This window comes from Neoarius graeffei, chromosome 5 (genome assembly GCF_027579695.1).
Source record: "Neoarius graeffei isolate fNeoGra1 chromosome 5, fNeoGra1.pri, whole genome shotgun sequence".
NCBI classification, from domain to species: domain Eukaryota; kingdom Metazoa; phylum Chordata; class Actinopteri; order Siluriformes; family Ariidae; genus Neoarius; species Neoarius graeffei.
In genome coordinates, this window is record NC_083573.1 from 21289971 (window position 1) to 21308193 (window position 18223).

General features: G+C 40.3%; 1 protein-coding gene across 1 annotated transcript in view; it reads left to right on the forward strand.

Annotated features, from left to right (window-relative positions):
- ipo4 (importin 4) overlaps nucleotides 1-18223 on the forward strand; it is a 57399-nt gene that overhangs the window by 2076 nt on the left and 37100 nt on the right. The window contains exons 6-11 of the mRNA XM_060921427.1: nucleotides 8361-8540; nucleotides 9279-9344; nucleotides 9527-9628; nucleotides 10126-10209; nucleotides 13537-13689; nucleotides 14068-14121. Coding sequence (XP_060777410.1) covers nucleotides 8361-8540; nucleotides 9279-9344; nucleotides 9527-9628; nucleotides 10126-10209; nucleotides 13537-13689; nucleotides 14068-14121 — 639 coding nt within the window. The remainder of the gene's footprint in view (nucleotides 1-8360; nucleotides 8541-9278; nucleotides 9345-9526; nucleotides 9629-10125; nucleotides 10210-13536; nucleotides 13690-14067; nucleotides 14122-18223) is intronic.

Sequence of the window (18223 nt, forward strand, 5' to 3'; positions counted from 1 at the left end):
AACCTCATATTGAGCCTTATTTTATCAGTCTTTTAGTAAAGTTGTTTGTAAATGTTTGCAGAAGACACCCCACACACACACACACCCTGCCCGGAGTTATAAAAGTCTTGTAAATGCTGATTTTTATTTGCAATCGTGTGCATATGTTGATGTTATCTATAACTGGCCAAGTGCACATCAGAGCTGATTCGATGCCCACCAAACTCCAGAAAATAAGAAAATCTTGTTGAACTGAATTAATGATTAAACAGCAAAAACACGAGTTATTTAGACTTCTGTTTATGATAATAAAAATATGTAGTATTTCACAGAGTAACATCTAGTGATGTGATTAAACTTGAGACAAATTACAGAAAAGGTGTGTTAGGTTGAATTAAAAGAGGTGGGCAAAACTTCAATGCTCACGTGGGCAATGACCGTGAGACCTGGAGGGGTGTGATTGGGAGGAACTGCCTGCCTGATCTGAACCCGAGTGGTGTTCAGTTGTTGGACTTTTGTGCCATGCACAGTTTGGCCATAACGAACACCATGTTTGAGCATAAGGGTGTCCATAAGTACACGTGGCACGAGGACACCCTAGGCCACAGATCGATGATTGACTTTGTAGTCGTTTCATCTGATCTATGACCGTATGTCTTGGACATTCGGGTGAAGAGAGGAGCAGAGCTGTCAGCTGATCACTACCTGGTGGTGAGCTGGATCAGATGGCGGGGGAGGAGGACGGACAGACCGGGCAGGCCCAAACGAGTAGTGAGGGTATGCTGGGAACGTCTGGAGGAGGCTCCCGTCCGTCAGATCTTCAATTGTCACATCCGGCAGAGCTTCAACTGCATACCGGGGGAGGATGGGGACATTGAGTCCGAGTGGACCATGTTCCGCACCTCCATTGTTGAGGCGGTCGTGCAGAGCTGTGGCTGCAAGGTTGTTGGTGCCTGTTGTGGCGGTAATCCCAGAACCCGCTAGTGGGCACCTCTGTTAAGGGGAGCCGTCATGCTGAAGGAGTCCTATCGGGCTTGGTTAGCCTGTGGGTCTCCAGAGGCAGCTGACCAGATACCGATGGGCCAAGCGGAATGCGGCTCTGGCAGTCACTGAAGCAAAAACTCGGGTGTGGGAGGAGTTCGGTGAGGCCATGGAAACTGACTTTCAGTTGGCCTCAAAGAGATTCTGGCAAACCGTCCAGCGGCTCAGGAAAGGAAAACAGTTCTCTGTCCCTACTGTTTACAGCGAGGATGGAGTGCTGTTGACCTCAACTGGGGACATCATCCAGTGGTGGAAGGAATACTTTGAGGATCTCCTCAATCCCACCTTCATGTTGCCCGAGGAGGACGCAGAGTCTGAGGGTGCTTGGGAGGACTTGTCCATCACAGGGGCTGAGGTTGGCGAGGTGGTTAAAAAGCTCCTCGGTGGCCGGGCTCCGGGGGTGGATGAGAATCATCCCGAGTTCCTGAAGGCACTGGATGTTGTTGGGCTGTCTTGGCTGACACGCCTCCTTCCCTTTTTTTTTTTTTTTTTAAACTTTATTTAACCAGGAATAATCCCATTTGAGATTCAGAATCTCTCTTGCAAGGGGATCCTGGCCAAGAGAGCAGCACAGTAGGTCCACATAAAGTACACAATTGAAAAAAACAACAACAAAACAAACATAAAAACTGTTAAAACAAATTGGCAAATGACATAATTATATTATAATCACCAGCTGCGTTCAGTAAGAAGACGTGCATTCAGTAGTCAAATAGTCCTTCCTACCTTTTAAAATCTTCCGTACTTGGGAGGTAATCCAATTTAAGATGACTCTGTAATTTATACCAGGACAAGGGTGCGAATGCTTTAAAGACACTTTCACCAAAGACAGTTCGCGTACAAGGAATGGCGTACATTATCAATCTATCGAGCCGGAGACTACAGCTTTTGGTGGTGACTTTAAGAGTCAAAAGAGTACATAAATAAGGAGGCAAGTCACACGGCCTTTATAAAGAAAACTGTACCAGTGTTCCCATCTCCGATTGTGCAGAGAAGGCCAACCAACACTCTCATATAGGCTGCAGTGATGAGTATGAAAACCCGAATCCGTTACAAACATTAATGCTGCATGATGCACTGAATCCAGCATTTTCAGAGAGGAGAGATTTGCATGCATGTATGTCACTGTAGTCAAGTATTGATAAAGTTGCCTATATCAGTCTTTTTCTCGCACTAAAGGAGAAACAACTTTTGTAGAAACCCAGTTTAACCCTGAGTTTCTTTGTAATGCACTCAATATGGTATTTAAAAGACAGATTTTCATCCGAATAAAATCCCAAGTATTTGTAGACTGAGACTTGTTCAATCACTTTCTCGTTTTGTGTAACAATCTGACAAACATCATGTGTTCCCTGTTTTTGAAAAGCACATTTTAGTTTTGTCAGAATTGAGCACAAGTCTTAATTGAATAAGATTTTTCTGAATAATATTAAAAGCAGATTGCAGCTTTTCTGTGGCACTTGCTAACGATGAAGCAGAACAATACAAAATGGCAAATCTCTCTGCATAAAAGTGAAATTTGGCGTCAGTTACGTTTTGACACCCGACATTTATATAAATAGTAAATAAAATGGGACCCAGTATGGACCCCTGGGGGACACCATTTTGAGTCAACAAAGGATTGGAGGACATACAATCAACCTGAACACTTTGTGTTCTGCCACTCAAATAGTTTCCAAACCATTTGACAGCTTTTGAAGACCATTCCAATATCCCACAGTCTGGCACAAGACTGAGTGGTCAACTGTGTCAAAAGCCTTTGAGAGATCTAAAAACAATGCAGCACAGTATTCTTTAGAATCCATAGCACTTATGAGATCATTTAAGACTTTTATAGTGGCAGTGATAGTACTGTTTTTTTTTTTTTCGGAAACCAGACTGCAGTTCATTTAAAATGCTATTTCTTGTTAAAAAATCTTTCAACTGGTCATTTATAAGCCCTTCTAAAACTTTGGCTAAAGCAGATAATTTGGATATCGACCTATAATTATTGGGATTTGATCGGTCACCACCCTTCAATAAAGGAGTGACATATGCTGACTTCCATACACTGGGAATTATCCCAGTTTCTATAGTCAGGTTGGAAATGTATGTCAGAGGTTCTGTAATATGTTCAGCAGCAATTTTCAAAAAATGAGTCTAACCCATCAGGACCAGAGGATTTCTTGGTATTTAACCTAATGAGAGCATTGTATACCTCCTCTCTAGTAATAAGAGCAAGATCAAAATCACAAGGTACATTTTCACCAGACAGAGTAATCCTCTTGACTCATCTCTTGTTGCATTTCCTGCTCAAACAACAAACCAGAAAATATAAAGTGCTGGTTCAAAGAATCTAGCATACTTGTCTATAATAATCTCATCATTCAGCATTAAAGTATTCGGAAGCATAGTGTCCCTTGTGCCTGAAGACAATGATTTAATCATCTTCCAGAATTTAGAAGGGTTGTTTGTGCTATCACATAATTAACATAAAAATCTGCTTTAGCTTTATGTATTTGAGACACCCTTGTTTCTCAGATGCCTAAATGTTGCCAGTCTGAATTGCTTTTGGATTTTCTTGCAGTTGCCCAAGCAAGATCTCGTTCATGAATTATCTCCGACAGTTGCTCTGAAAACCACGGGTTGTCGTGTCCTTTAATCTTGTATTTTCTAAGAGGAGCATGTTTATTTATAATTTAAAATATTGCAATGCTATCTCGGGCTCTGGGATCAAATTTACCTTAGTCCAATCACAGAGATAAAGGTCATTTAAAAAAGCTTGTTCACAGAATGACTTAAAATTTCTCTTGGTATAATACGTGGTTTACACTTTGATAACCTTGTGTCTCTCGCACAAGCAATTATGCAGTGATCGCTAACATTTGCAAAAACAGCAGAAGCTTTGTATTTCTGCAGAACATTAGTTAAAACCAAATCAAGGAGCGTTGACTTCTCAGGATGTTTGGTGTTTTGGCCTAGTTGGTGAGTCTATAATTTGGGTCAAATGCGCTGAATCGCAGAAGCATTTAAAAGAATCAAATGCAGGAGTTAACCAGTCCCAATTTAAGTCTCCCATTAAAACCAATTCATCGTAGTTTAAAGATGATAAGCAGTCAGACAATGAGGATAAAATATCCTTTGATGCAGAAGGAGGTCTGTAGCATCCTGCAACCGATATAACACAGCTCTTTGTGAACTCAACTTTCAAAACAAGCAGTTCAAATTGTTTAGACACAGACTTGGATAATTGTACTGTTGCCTGAAAGGTATTTTTGATATAGATAGCCACCCCTCCACCTCTAGCACAGCAATCAGTATGAAAGATGTTCTACCCATCCATATGTACATAACTATCAGGAGTGGATCTACCCAACCATGTCTCAGATAAAACCATAATATCACCATTGGTTGATTTGGCCCAAATTCTAACCATATCAATTTTGGGCAGGAGACTTCTCACATTCATATGTACAAAACCAATACTGGACCTATTTAAAAAATCAACAGGAGTTTGTAGTGGTATCACATCAGGCGCAGGACCTGGGTTAGACTGCACATTTCCTGACATCGGCAACATAATACATTTCTACATGTGCGTATAATGAAAATGCTTCTTGATTTTCTTAGTCACCACTCATAGTGATAGGCCAAAAGCTGCTTGATGGGATAAAACAGTTACTTAGGAGAAGGAGGCTTAAAAGCTGTTTTAAAGTTTTTGTGTTCTGAAACCAGGCTCATGCCAAACATCCAGCACCCCTGGTTGCTGACAAAGTCCTGTGCACAGCCAGTAACCTTTGATGGTGATGACATGTAAAGTGTATAAAAGGAACTGTTAGTCACTCACTGGGATCTCCCTGTTAACTTCATACTCTGAGATTGTAGACAAACAGAGCAAAGTCAGGAGGGCATGAATAACACTTGCCATGATGGAGTTGGCACAGGTACAGAGCAGGATGGATGGAGGTAGGCCTCAGGCTGCAGAGCTGGGTGGATGGAAGTAGGCCTTGGGCTGCAGAGCTGCATGGATGGATAGAAGTGGGCTGCAGAACTGCATGGATATCTCTGCTGTAGATTCTTGGCTAAAATCAAGCCCCACGGTAGATAATTGGTCTCAGAATGCCTTGCTACTGTACTGCTGCAGTTCTAGGCTGAAAACTAACCACACTGCAGCAGCTCCTAAAGTCTCTGAGTAGGCCAAAGAGGCTTTCTATGGTAGCCTATAGTAGAGGCTAACTAGATCCAGCCCATGGAGTCAGACATGCAGAGAAGGATAGCCTCCCAAAATGGACACACATTTGCCCAAATCCACAGAGATTGCTGTAAACTTCCAAGGGAAATCCAAGCAATGGTAAATCAAGACACTAAAAACTATTAAAAACAAACACTGAACAAAGACACCAGACACTGAACAGAGACACCAGATATGCTGCCATCTTGGATTGGGGGAGGTAGTCCTACTTCAACATTGCATGGAGGTTGGGGACAGTGCCTTTTGGATTGGCAGACTGGGGTGGTGGTCCCCCTTTCTAAAAAGGGGGACCAGAGGGTGTGTTCCAACTATAGGGGGATCACACTTCTCAGCCTCCCTGGGAAAGCCTATGTTGGGGTGCTGGAGAGGAGAGTCCGGCCGATAGTCGAACCTCAGATTCAGGAGGAACAATGCGGTTTTCGTCCTGGTCGTGGAACACTGGACCAGGTCTTTACCCTTGTAAGGGTACTGGAGGGTGCATGGGAGCACATGCCCAATCAGTCTGCATGTGTTTTGTGGACCTGGAGAAGGCTTGCAATCATGTCCCTCGTGGTGCCCTGTGGGGGGTGCTTCAGGAGTATGGGGTTCAGGGCCCACTACTGCAGGCCATTCGGTCCCTGTATGACCAGGAGTTTGGTTTGCATTGCCAGCAGGAAGTTGGACTCGTTTCCAGTGCATGTTGGACTCCACCAGGGCTGTCCTTTGTCACCGGTTCTGTTCATAACTTATGGACAGAATTTTTAGGCGCAGCCAAGGGGCGGCGGGTGTCTGGTTTGGTGGCATCAGGATCACTTCTCTGCTTTTTGCAGATGATGTGGTCCTGTTGGCTTCATCAATCTGTGACTTACAGCATGCGATGGGACGGTTTTGCAGCCGAGTGCGAAGTGGCTGGGATGAGGATCAGCACCTCCAAGTCTGTGGCCATGGCGCTCAGCCAGAAACGGGTGGAGTGCCTACTCCAGGTTGGGGGATTTGCTACCTAAAGTGGAGGAGTTTAAGTATCTTTGGGTTTTGTTCACGAGTGAGGGTAAGGGGGAGTGCGAGTTGGAAAGAAGGATTGGGGCAGTGTCAGCAGTGATGCGGAGGCTAAACCAGTCTGCTCAGAGAGAGCTGAGCCAAAAGGCAAAGTTCTCAATTTACTGGTCCATCTACGTTCACTTATGGTCACGAGCTATGGGTAGTGACTGAAAGAATGAGATCGTGGATACAAGCGGTAGAAATGAGTTTTCTCCGCAGGATGGCTGGGCTCTCCCTTAGAGACCAGGTGAGAAGCTTGGTCATTCGGGAGAGACTCTGAGTAGAACCGCATGTGACTCCTCCTCATCAAAAGGAGTCAGTTGAGGTGGTTTGGGCACCCTGTTAGGATGCTCCCTGGATGCCTCCCAAGGGAGGTTTTCTGGGCATGCCCCACCGGGAGGAGAGCCTGGGGCAGACCCAGGACACACTGGAGAGATTACATCTCTCGGCTGGCCTGGGAATGCTTCAGTATTCCTCCGGAAGAGCTGGTGGAGGTGGTCAGGGACAGAGAAGTCTGGGCTGCTCTGCTTGGGCTGCTACCCCTGTGACCCGGATCCGGTTAAGCAGTAGAACATGGATGGATGGATGATTGGTGTATTAGGTTGACTTAAGAGGTGAAAGGAAAATGGTTTGACCATAGATATCCCATAATAACTAGACAGGGCACAATTAGACGCCATATTGGTTAGCTGATTCTCGTCATAGATATCCCTTTTTGTATATTGAGTTTTTGATCATATCAATGGAAATAGCTCTTTGCAATGATGAAAATAAGTGACCGAGGATTTTTGATCACTCAAAGCGTCAAATTTTCTTATTGCTGTTGTTGAAATGTACCATCAATACGCACATCACTCTCATTTTATCCCCCCAGGCTTCGTGTACCGTATGAAAACCAGTGCACTCAAAGGCCAAAATGCTGTTAGTCGCACAAAATGAGTTTTGAACTTGAATTCTTATCTGTCTTGATTTCCAACATTTTCCTTATAGTAGCTGCAGTTAATCGTGACTTGTTTATGCCCCTTCCAAGGAATTTCGTCCACTTGCTTATATCATCCCATGTATCCTATTTGTTTATTATGGGATGTCTATGGGTTTGACATGTTAATATGGAGGACATGGACATTGAGCACATCACACAGGGAAACTCCCCCCGAGCCAATGTGTTGGCTTTAAAATGTTGCACTGCATTTAAATAAGATGGTGTGGTGAATGGAACCAATTCATAAGCCAGCTTTCACCTTCTGAAAAAATCATACTACTTAAGTTTCTTTGCTCACCAAACCTTCCATCATCTGAGGTGTTTGTTTATTGCTATGCAAAGACTAGCTTGTCCTTGGTTTATACAAATAAATTTATATAGTATCATAACTGAATTATTAGTTTTATTTTTCTTAAATGTATGGGTTATGTTGTATTGTTTGTTTTATTTTTCATAGCCTTTAATTGATAAAATTATAGGATTTCACAAAATGTTCTTGTTGGTATTTGTAGTCCCTGACTTTGTGTGTGTGTGAAATTAGATTAGACAGCATGTCTATAAATCGCTGTGGAGAAATGGGGTTTGCTAAATAATACAAATGTAATAAAAATAAGCAATTTACTCAGCATATTCCAAACGTAATTGCAGTAATCCATGCAAATTATATAATTTGAAGTTAATCTAAGCTTGCATTAGTTAACTTCTTGTACACTAATTTTGATTTAGCTCAAATGACTCCTTTTCCACATGCAGAATACAAATGTTTTTCTGAAATTGTGGGATTTCTTGTGCTCCTGTGATAGGCTCTGGATAATGTGGTTACAGAAGATGATAAATACATTGCACAGTAGTTCAGTGGATATAGTTTATACAGCTTTTCTGGAGACTGACATTTTCTGACATTTTACTGCACTTTTTATTCAACACAAAAGCAGTAATTATTAGGACTAGATACTGACACAAGCATAAATGTTTACTCGGCTTATTTCACTTTAATGAACACAACAAATGGACAATTGTAGTCATTCTCATTTGTGCTAATGAACTCTCTCAAAGAAAGGGGTTTTATGATAAATGCCCACCCTAACAGTCAATCTCCTTTTCTCACAGGTGGGACTGTTGTTGCTGAGCAAAGTTGTGGAATCCAACCCTGAGCCCTTCAAGCCCCACTACAAGCAGCTGCTGCAACTGTTTGGTGTTGTGCTCCAGGATGTAACCAACACCACAGCCTTGTACTACTGCATCCTCACTCTCACTGCCATCACAGTTTACACTGGCACAGAGGAGATGGTTAGTTATGCCACAAAGCAAATGCATTTTTACTGGCTTGAGCAAAACTGTTTAGCAAAATGAGGTGTATGCTGGTCGGTTATACTAAGGATAATGGTATTACTTTTGTCGTGTGCAGACATGTACAGAAAAAAAGACAAGCTTTAAAGTGCATATTCTGGACCAATTTCATTTTTTTTAATATATGAAAGTATGTCCCTTTACACACTCATCCAGAAGGGTAATTTCTCTCTCATTGTCTGGTCTTTTGGGAAACAATGAGTACTAATCCCATCAAGATTGGTGTTGCTACACCCTCCTACGATACATTTGTTAACCATTTTAATAATTACGTGATAATGTTGAAGAAATTTGCAGAAAACCACCAGGTCGTTTTCTCATAAACAAACCAGCGCTGACGTAGGATTCAGAGGGAGGCATCCCGCATGTGACATCACGAAAATCGGTGTTTGCCGGGAAATCCAAATGCCAAGTTTTTTCAGAGGCGGACGAATTCGCCTCAAATGGCTTGATTTCAACTGAATTTTTCTGGTATTGTGCAAGGTCAAAAAAAATTGCACAAAATACAAAATGTGACACATATTTGACAAGTTTAATATAAAATAGGAAAATTACATTGATCTTGCTCCTGAATTTACCTGTGATGTGCACTTTTAAGACATAAGACAAGCCTTTGAATTTGAGTGTGTTTTATACAATTGTCACAGGACCATTTTCCTTTTGTTCTCTGTTTTTCAGAACTTGATGCGTTCGCTAATCCCGAAGCTGTTAACTGCTCTAAAGCATCTCATTCAGACTGACCAGGTATGAATATTTTACAATGTATTCATTACCTTACTACTTCAACTTAAAGCATGTGCTAACACTTTGTTCAGCACTCACTTGGTCGCTGTTTGTTCAACCTATTTAGCATTCCTAGACCTGTTAATGTTGCTGGACTTTTTGTCCTCTTGTGTCTTTTGCATTGTTTGCCTTTTTTTGGGCAGGATCAGGCCAGCAAGGCAATGGAGGTGTTTGATGAGTTGATGGAGAGTGAGGTCTCTATTGTAGTCCCACACATTACTGAAATTGTTCGCTTCTGTTTGGAGGTGGGTTTTAAGAATCTCCATTTTGCACACATTTGTCTCTTAATTTTTGCTGCTGAAGTAATATTTATACAACCTTTCTTTATGTACAGAGTAATGGTCTGACATAACACCATGTATAAGAAGTAAAGTAGAGAGGTACAATGGCACAGTTGGTTACAGTTGGACTACTGTTTATGTAATGCTTCACATGTTCTACCAACAGTTTTGAGCTTCCTACAGGTTTTCTATTTTGTTACACCACACCCCATCCCACCCTACCCTACCAAAACATGCTCAGAGTTGCATGGTTGACCAATTTGCCCCAAGGTGTGAATGTCCGATACTTTGCAATACTGTCCTCCCATCCAGGGTGTATTTCTGCCTTGTTTCCAGTGTAGAAATAATAGGCTTTGGATCCATTGGTGATCCGGATTAACATGAAACAAAAATTAGTAAATTAATGTGTTCTCAGTACTAAAGATCAATTTGGCTTTGTATGATTTTTTTTTTTCTTTAAGGTGAGTGCAGATGTTTCTCTCAGCAATTCTCTGCGTGTCAAGGCCCTCTCTTGTATTGCCCTCCTCATCAGACTCAAGAGCAAGGTACCTTACATACTCAATTATTGCATATAGAGACTAATGTAATGTCAGAAACTTGTACAACCCCTGGTAAAAATATGGAATCACTACTCTTGGAGGATTCAGCTTCTTTGAAGCAAAAAAAACAAGTCACAAAAATTACAACCTATTTTTTGTTTAACAGCTGAACATACTTTGTTCAACATACCATAACAGCTTTGTACAACATACCTCAAAGAGATTTAAATTGTTGTAATTAATTGCATGGTTTTTTTTTTCCTGATCAAGTAGAGGAACTTATTATGGAGTCACTCAATGACGAGGAAAAAAATTATGGCATTATCAACCAAAAAAAATCACAATCAATACAACCCCAATTCCAAAAAAGTTGGGACAAAGTACAAATTGTAAATAAAAATGGAATGCAATAACTTACAAATCTCAAAAACTGATATTGTATTCACAATAGAACATAGACAACATATCACATGTCGAAAGTGAGACATTTTGAAATTTCATGCCAAATATTGGCTCATTTGAAATTTCATGACAGCAACACATCTCAGAAAAGTTGGGACGGGGCAATAAGAGGCTGGAAAAGTTAAAGGTACAAAAAAGGAACAGCTGGAGGACCAAATTGCAACTCATTAGGTCAATTGGCCTAACATGACCTGGGTATAAAAAGAGCATCTTGGAGTGGCAGCGGCTCTCCGAAGTAAAGATGGGAAGAGGATCACCAATCCCCCTAATTCTGCGCCGACAAATAGTGGCGCAATATCAGAAAGGAGTTCGACAGTGTAAAATTGCAAAGAGTTTGAACATATCATCTACAGTGCATAAGATCAAAAGATTCAGAGAATCTGGAAGTATCTCTCTGTGTAAGGGTCAAGGCCGGAAAACCATACTGGGTGCTCGTGATCTTCGGGCCCTTAGACGGCACTGCATCACATACAGGCATGCTTCTGTATTGGAAATCACAAAATGGGCTCAGGAATATTTCCAGAGAACATTATCTGTGAACACAATTCAACACAATTTAGCTGCCGTTGCCAGCTAAAACTCTATAGTTCAAAGAAGAAGCCGTATCTAAACATGATCCGGAAGCGCAGACGTCTTCTCTGGGCCAAGGCTCATTTAAAATGGACTGTGGCAAAGTGGAAAACTGTTCTGTGGTCAGACGAATCAAAATTTGAAGTTCTTTATGGAAATCAGGGACGCCGTGTCATTCGGACTAAAGAGGAGAAGGACGACCCAAGTTGTCATCAGCGCTCAGTTCAGAAACCTGCATCTCTGATGGCATGGGGTTGCATTAGTGCATGTGGCATGGGCAGCTTACACATCTGGAAAGACACCATCAATGCTGAAAGGTATATCGAGGTTCTAGAGCAACATATGCTCCCATCCAGACGACGTCTCTTCAGGTAAGACCTTGCATTTTCCAACATGACAATGCCAAACCACATACTGCATCAATTACAGCATCATGGCTGCGTAGAAGAAGGGTCCGGGTACTGAACTGGCCAACCTGCAGTCTAGATCTTTCACCCATAGAAAACATTTGGCGCATCATAAAACGGAAGATGTAACAAAAAAGACCAAAGACAGTTGAGCAACTAGAATCCTACATTAGACAAGAATGGGTTAGCATTCCTATTCCTAAACTTGAGCAACTTGTCTCCTCAGTCCCCAGACGTTTACAGACTGTTGTAAAGAGAAAAGGGGATGTCTCACAGTGGTAAACATGGCCTTGTCCCAACTTTTTTGAGATGTGGTGTTGTCATGAAATTTAAAATCACCTAATTTTTCTCTTTAAATGATACATTTTCTCAGTTTAAACATTTGATATGTCATCGATTTTGTTCTATTCTGAATAAAATATGGAATTTTAAAACTTCCACTTCATTGCATTCTGTTTTTATTTACAATTTGTACTTTGTCCCAACTTTTTTGGAATCGGGGTTGTTCAGTGTTGCACCTCCTCTGACTTTTATGACCACTTTAATTCTGAGGCATGGACTTTTACTAATGAAAACCAATATTATGCAATCAGGTTCCAACTTTTTTGTACAGCGGTCGACAGATCAGCTTTGCAAGATTTGAGCCTTGTCATGGACCCCCCCCCCCCAAATTTCCACTATAACTTTTCAATCAGATTGAGATACAGACTGTTTGCTGGCCAAGTCATTGAGTTTGTTTGCATTTCCTCAAACAAATTAAATGTTAAAGCATTTAAAAAGCTTTAACACTCTTTGCTCTGTGGCAAGATGCATCATCATCATCTGGAAAAATGACTATCACCAAAGCTATTTTCTATTTGATGGAATGAGAAAAGTGTCTAAAATGTCAGTGTCAACCTGTGCATTTACTGCAGAGGTAATGGTTGCCTTCTTCCCTGGTCCTATCATCAATGTTTGCAGAAATTTACTTGTTTTCTTCAGGCAGTTATCTATTATGTTTTATTGGAACGGCACCAGACAAAAGATCCAGCATCATCTCCTTGGCCAATGCAGATTCATGAGTCATCACTGAACATCACTTTCATCCCACCATCCACAGTCCACAACTGCTTCTCTTCAGCCCACTGTAACCTTGTTTTCGTTTGGCTTTTCTGTATGTAAATCCCATTTCCTTCAGCCAATTTCTTACAGTTTGGTCACAAATGATCGAGTTGATTCCTGTTTCTGCCCATTTGTTTTGCATTTGTTTTTTGTATTTTCTATTTTCAAGGCATTGCTTTCAGTTGTCTGTCCTGATGCTTTGTCATGTCTTCTGTGATCTACCCATATGTGTTCCTTTTTGCAACCTTCCCATTTTGTTTTTACTTGCTCCAAATTTTAGACACAGCTGACTGGGAACAACCAACATCTTTTACCAGACTCTGTGTTGAATTACCTTCTTGAAGGAGTTGTATCCTTTCCATTGTTTGAACGGACAGCTCTCTTGTTGGGGCCATGCTTCCTTTCAGTTAACCAGGTGCAACAGCTGCAGACTAATTTGCATATTTAGACTTGTGCAGGTATTTGTTTTAGAAACGCAAATTACAAGGTGATTCCATAATTTTTTTTTTCTCATCATTGAGTATCTTCCATAATTTTGTTCCTCTACTTGATCAGGAAAAAAATATAAGATTAATTTCAATGTTATTTTTATTTGAGGTATGTTTCACAATGCCAGAATGTTCAGCTGTTAAACAAAAATAGTTTTGTCACATCTGTGAATTGATTTTTTGCAACAAAGTAAGAAAGCTGAATCTACATCCTTCAAGAATGGTGATTTTAATTTTTTTTTGCCAGGGGGAGCACTCTTTGAAAATTGTGTTTAGGAAGGCATAACTGTTTCCTCTTCTTCAAGGCTGTGTTAAAGCATAAGCTTTTGGCACCGATCTTGCAAGTGGTGTTTCCTATTTTGAGTGCAACACCTCCACCCGGAGAGGAGGACCCAGAGGATGAGGAGAATGTGGAAGGTGATGGTGACAGTGAGAGTCCCAAACACTTTGCTGCTCAGGTAACCCTTATGCCTTTTGACACCTGATATTTGCTGCCTTTCAGCCTTTTTTTGGTTATACAGCAACTACATGCAGTTACATTGTTTAAAGAAAAACACTCAACATTTTTATAGTGCTTGGATTTACACTCAGCCACCCCTACTAGTCCCAACATTGACCTTTCAACCCCTTTAGAGAGGGGGTGAGAAAGAAGGAAATGTATTTATTTAATATTTACAAAAAATTTTTTGTATAGGAATAGACTGAAATAAGTTTTTTTAAAAAGGATGCATTTTATTATTTTTTTTATTTTATTTTTATTTTTTATTAAATTCACTTGACCCACCAAGGATGGAAGAAGAGAAACTTTTTAATAGGTGTTTGTCTCAAATTTGCAGGTGATTGACACAATGGCTCTTCACATGCCACCTGAAAAACTTTTCAACCAACTGGTAAGAACATCAGTATGTTCTTAGGACATGAGTAGCCCATCATTAACATTTAAATGTATTATTAATAATAGTTATTAAATCACCGGTGATTTCAAATGCACGGGTGAATTCTTTGAGTAATCAGAAGGGGTGTGTGTAATTATTTTTAGTGTGTATATATATATATATATATATATATATATATATATATATATATATATATATATATATATATATATATATAAGTGCATCTCAAAAAAGTAGAATATTGTGAAAAAGATAAATATTTTCCATCAGTTATTTAAGAAAGTGAAAGTTATATTATAGACTCATTACACATAAACTAAAATGTTTCAAGCATTTTTCTATTTTAATTTTAATCAGTATGGCATACAGTACAAAAACATAAAAAAAAAAACCCATCTCAAAATATTATTAGAATATTTCATTTCGAATTTGAGTAAAACAGTATGAACACAGTGCATCTCTCGGTCTAGTTCAGTACACACAACCACAATCATGGGGAAGACTACTGACTTGACTGTTGTCCAGAAGATGATCACTGATGCCCTCCACAAGGAGGGTAAGCCACAAAAGGTCATTGCTGAAAAGGGTGGCTGGAAAAGGTGCACAGGCAACAGGGATGGCCACAGTCTTGAGAGGATTGTCAAGAAAAGTTGATTCAAGAACTTGGGAGAGCTTCACAAGGAGTGGACTGAGGCTGATGTCAGTGTATCAAGACCCATCACGAACAGACATCATCAAGAAAGGGGATACAACTTTCGCATTCTTAATATCAAGCTACTCCTGAGCCAGAGACAATGTCAGAAGTGTCTTATCTGGGCTAAGGAGAGAAAGAAATGGACTGTTGCTCAGTGGTCCAAAGTCCTCTTCAGATGAAAGTAAATTTTGCATTTAATTTGGAAGTCATGGTTCTAGAGTCTGGAGGAAGAGTGGAGAGGCACAGAATCCAAGGTGTTTGAAACCCAGTGTGAAGTTTCCACAGTCTGTGATGATTTGGGGTGCCATGTCATCTGCTGGTGTTGGTCCACTGTATTTTATCAAGTCCAAAGTCAACACAGCCATCTACCAGGAGATTTTAGAGCACTTCATGCTTCCGTCTGCTGACGAGCTTTTTGGAGATGCTGATTTCCTTTTCCAGCAGGACCCACAGTGCCAAAACTACTACCAAATGGTTTGCTGACCATGATATTACTGTGTTTGATTGGCCAGCCAACTTGCCTGACCTGAACCCCATCGAGAATCTATGGGGTATTGTCAAGAGGAAGATGAGAAACACCTGACCCAAAAATACAGATACACTGAAGGCCACTATCAAAGCAACCTGGGCTTCAATAATACCTCAGCAGTGTCACAGACTGATCACCTCCATGCCACACCGCATTGATAAAGTAATTCATGGTAAAGGAGCCCCAACCAAGTATTGAGTGTATAAATGAATATACTTTTCAGAAGTTGGACATTTCTGTATTGTAAATCCTTTTTTTGATTGATCTTGGGGAATATTCTAATAATTTGAGATACTGGATTTCTGATTTTCATGAGCTATAAGCCATAATCATCAAAATTACAACAAAAAAGGCTTTAAATATTTCACTTTACATGTAATGAATATAGAATATATGAAAGTTTACCTTTTTCAATTAAATTATGAAAAAAAAAAGGAATTTTTCATGGTATTCTAATTTTTTGACATGCACTAGTATATGAAAGTATGTCCCTTTACACACTCATCCAGAAGGGTAATTTTGCACAAGGCCATCTGTCTGCAGCAGAAGAAGAAGAAAAAAAAAACGCGTCTGGAAAAATCTCAAGGGAGTCTGGAGCCAGATTCGTGACGTTACCTGCGGAAGCGCCAGCAGGCTGCGCAAGCTTGCACAGTTTCAGTGCACAGCCTGTGTAGACCAAGCGCTCCCATTTCTCTCTCATTGTCCGGTCTTTTGGAAAACAATGAGTACTAATCCCATCAAGATTGGTGTTGCTACACCTTCCCATATCATAATACATCTGTTAACCATTTTAATAATTAAGTGATAATGTTGAAGAAACTTGCAGAAAACCACCAGGTCGTTTTCTTATAAACAAACCAGCGCTGATGTAGGATTCAGAGGGAGGCGTCCCGCATGTAACGTCACGAAAATCAACGTTTGCCGGGAAATCCAAATGCCAGGTTCTTTCAGAGGTGGACAAATTCGCCTCAAATGGCTTGATTTCAACTGAATTTTTCTGGTATTGTGCAAGGTGTAAAATTGCACAAAATGTGAGAGATATTTGACCCAAGTTTAATATAGAATAAGAGAATTACATTGATCTTGCTCCTGAATTTACCCGTGATATGCACTTTAAGGCTCTTGACATACAGACTCCACAATTTTTGTGATGTTTGAACACTTGCATTCAGGAGTTACACCTCATTATATCAACTGGGGCTGTACCCACAAAATTCATTGGATAAATGTGGCCAACTTTTCTAATGCAGCAACTTGCTTTGTGCAATATTTTAAAGATATTGGTTGGAAGGTGTACTACACCATATTTCATGTAAATTGGACAAACTGTCAAGGATGAAAGATTTATTTTACAAAAAAAAATCAAAATGGAAGAAATTCCAATATGGCATTTGTTTGTTTGTTTGTTCATCTGGAGTCAGGGAATCTAGTTTTTAAAAAATAAAAAAACATTGACTCTAGGCCAAATGGTTCAAGAGTTACAGCCAAAAACGTGTTTTGGCTTGCTATAGTGCCACCATGTGGCCGATCGGCATTCTAACCTCGGTAGTGGATGAGCATAGGACCATAGCTGCCAGATTGGTTGTTCTAATGTACAGTTTTTGCTGTGCAAACCCTTTTTAGGGAATAATGATAAATTATATTTTAATAATTTAAATAATTAAAACAATTTAAACATGGGCTCCGTCCATCCGGTCACATTTTCGTTTCCGGGCTATATCTTTAAAACTACTGAAGATATCTTCATGAAACTGTATACATATCAAACATGTGAACTGGTGCCTTTTGCTATTTTGTATTTTTGAAAAGGCCCCCTGTTTTTACATTTAAAAAATATATATTTTGACTTGGTTTCTAAGAGCAATCTTCATTTCTGGAGCATGTATCCAAAACACTTCATGATATGGGTTTGAAATTTGTATACATGTTAACAAGGTGATGTGCCTTTTCATACTAAGAAATTTGAGATTTTCATTTTTCATGTTTCCATGGAAACAATTTCAGACTTAGTCTTTCAGGTTAGTCCTAGGGGTTTTGTTTCTGGAGCAGAACCTGAAAACTATGGGTGGTGTGGTCTTGAAAGTTGGTATACATGTTGACATAAGTAATGTATATGTGCCTTTTAATACTAAGACGTGAGAAATTTTTAGCTTATGCCATGAGCTGCTGAGGTCAGTGTAAAAAAAAAAATTTTTTTTTTTTTTGAATCAAATATTTTTACATTATCATTATGGTCTGTATGTTACGTTATTCCTCTTCGTCCCGGATGGGACATAAGGCTTCCACTAGCTCTCTCCACCTTGCCCTGTCTTTTGTGTGACCTTGTGTGCCTCGCCCCATGTGAGCCCCATCTCATCCAGCTCTGCCAAAATTGTCCTGCGCCAGGTGGCTTTTGGGCATCCTGGTTTTCTTTTTCCTGGTAGTGTCCATCTTGGGGCGATCTTTGGGATGCGCTGACTGTATCCTCAGAGTGTGCCCAAGCCAGGTCAGCCTTCTCTTTCTGACTTCTGTGATGATGCTACGACAACCAGTCTTTCTGTACAGCTCTTCATTCTTGATTTTGTTGGGCCAGAATATGAGGCAGATTTTATGGAGGCATCCATTATGGAAGGCTTGGATCTTGTTCATGTCTGTTTTCACAACTCTCCAGCATTCTGATCCATATAGCAGAACAGATTTAACATTGCTGTTGTACAGACGGATCTTGGTTTTGAGGAAATACTGTTTGGCTTTCCAGATGGGACCAAGTTTAGCAAATGAACTACGGGCTTTACCAAGTCTTGCCTTGATGTCTTTCTGGGCTCCATTGTCCTTACTGATCAGACTACCAAGATATGTGAAGTCTTCCACACACTCTAGTGGTTGGTCATTCA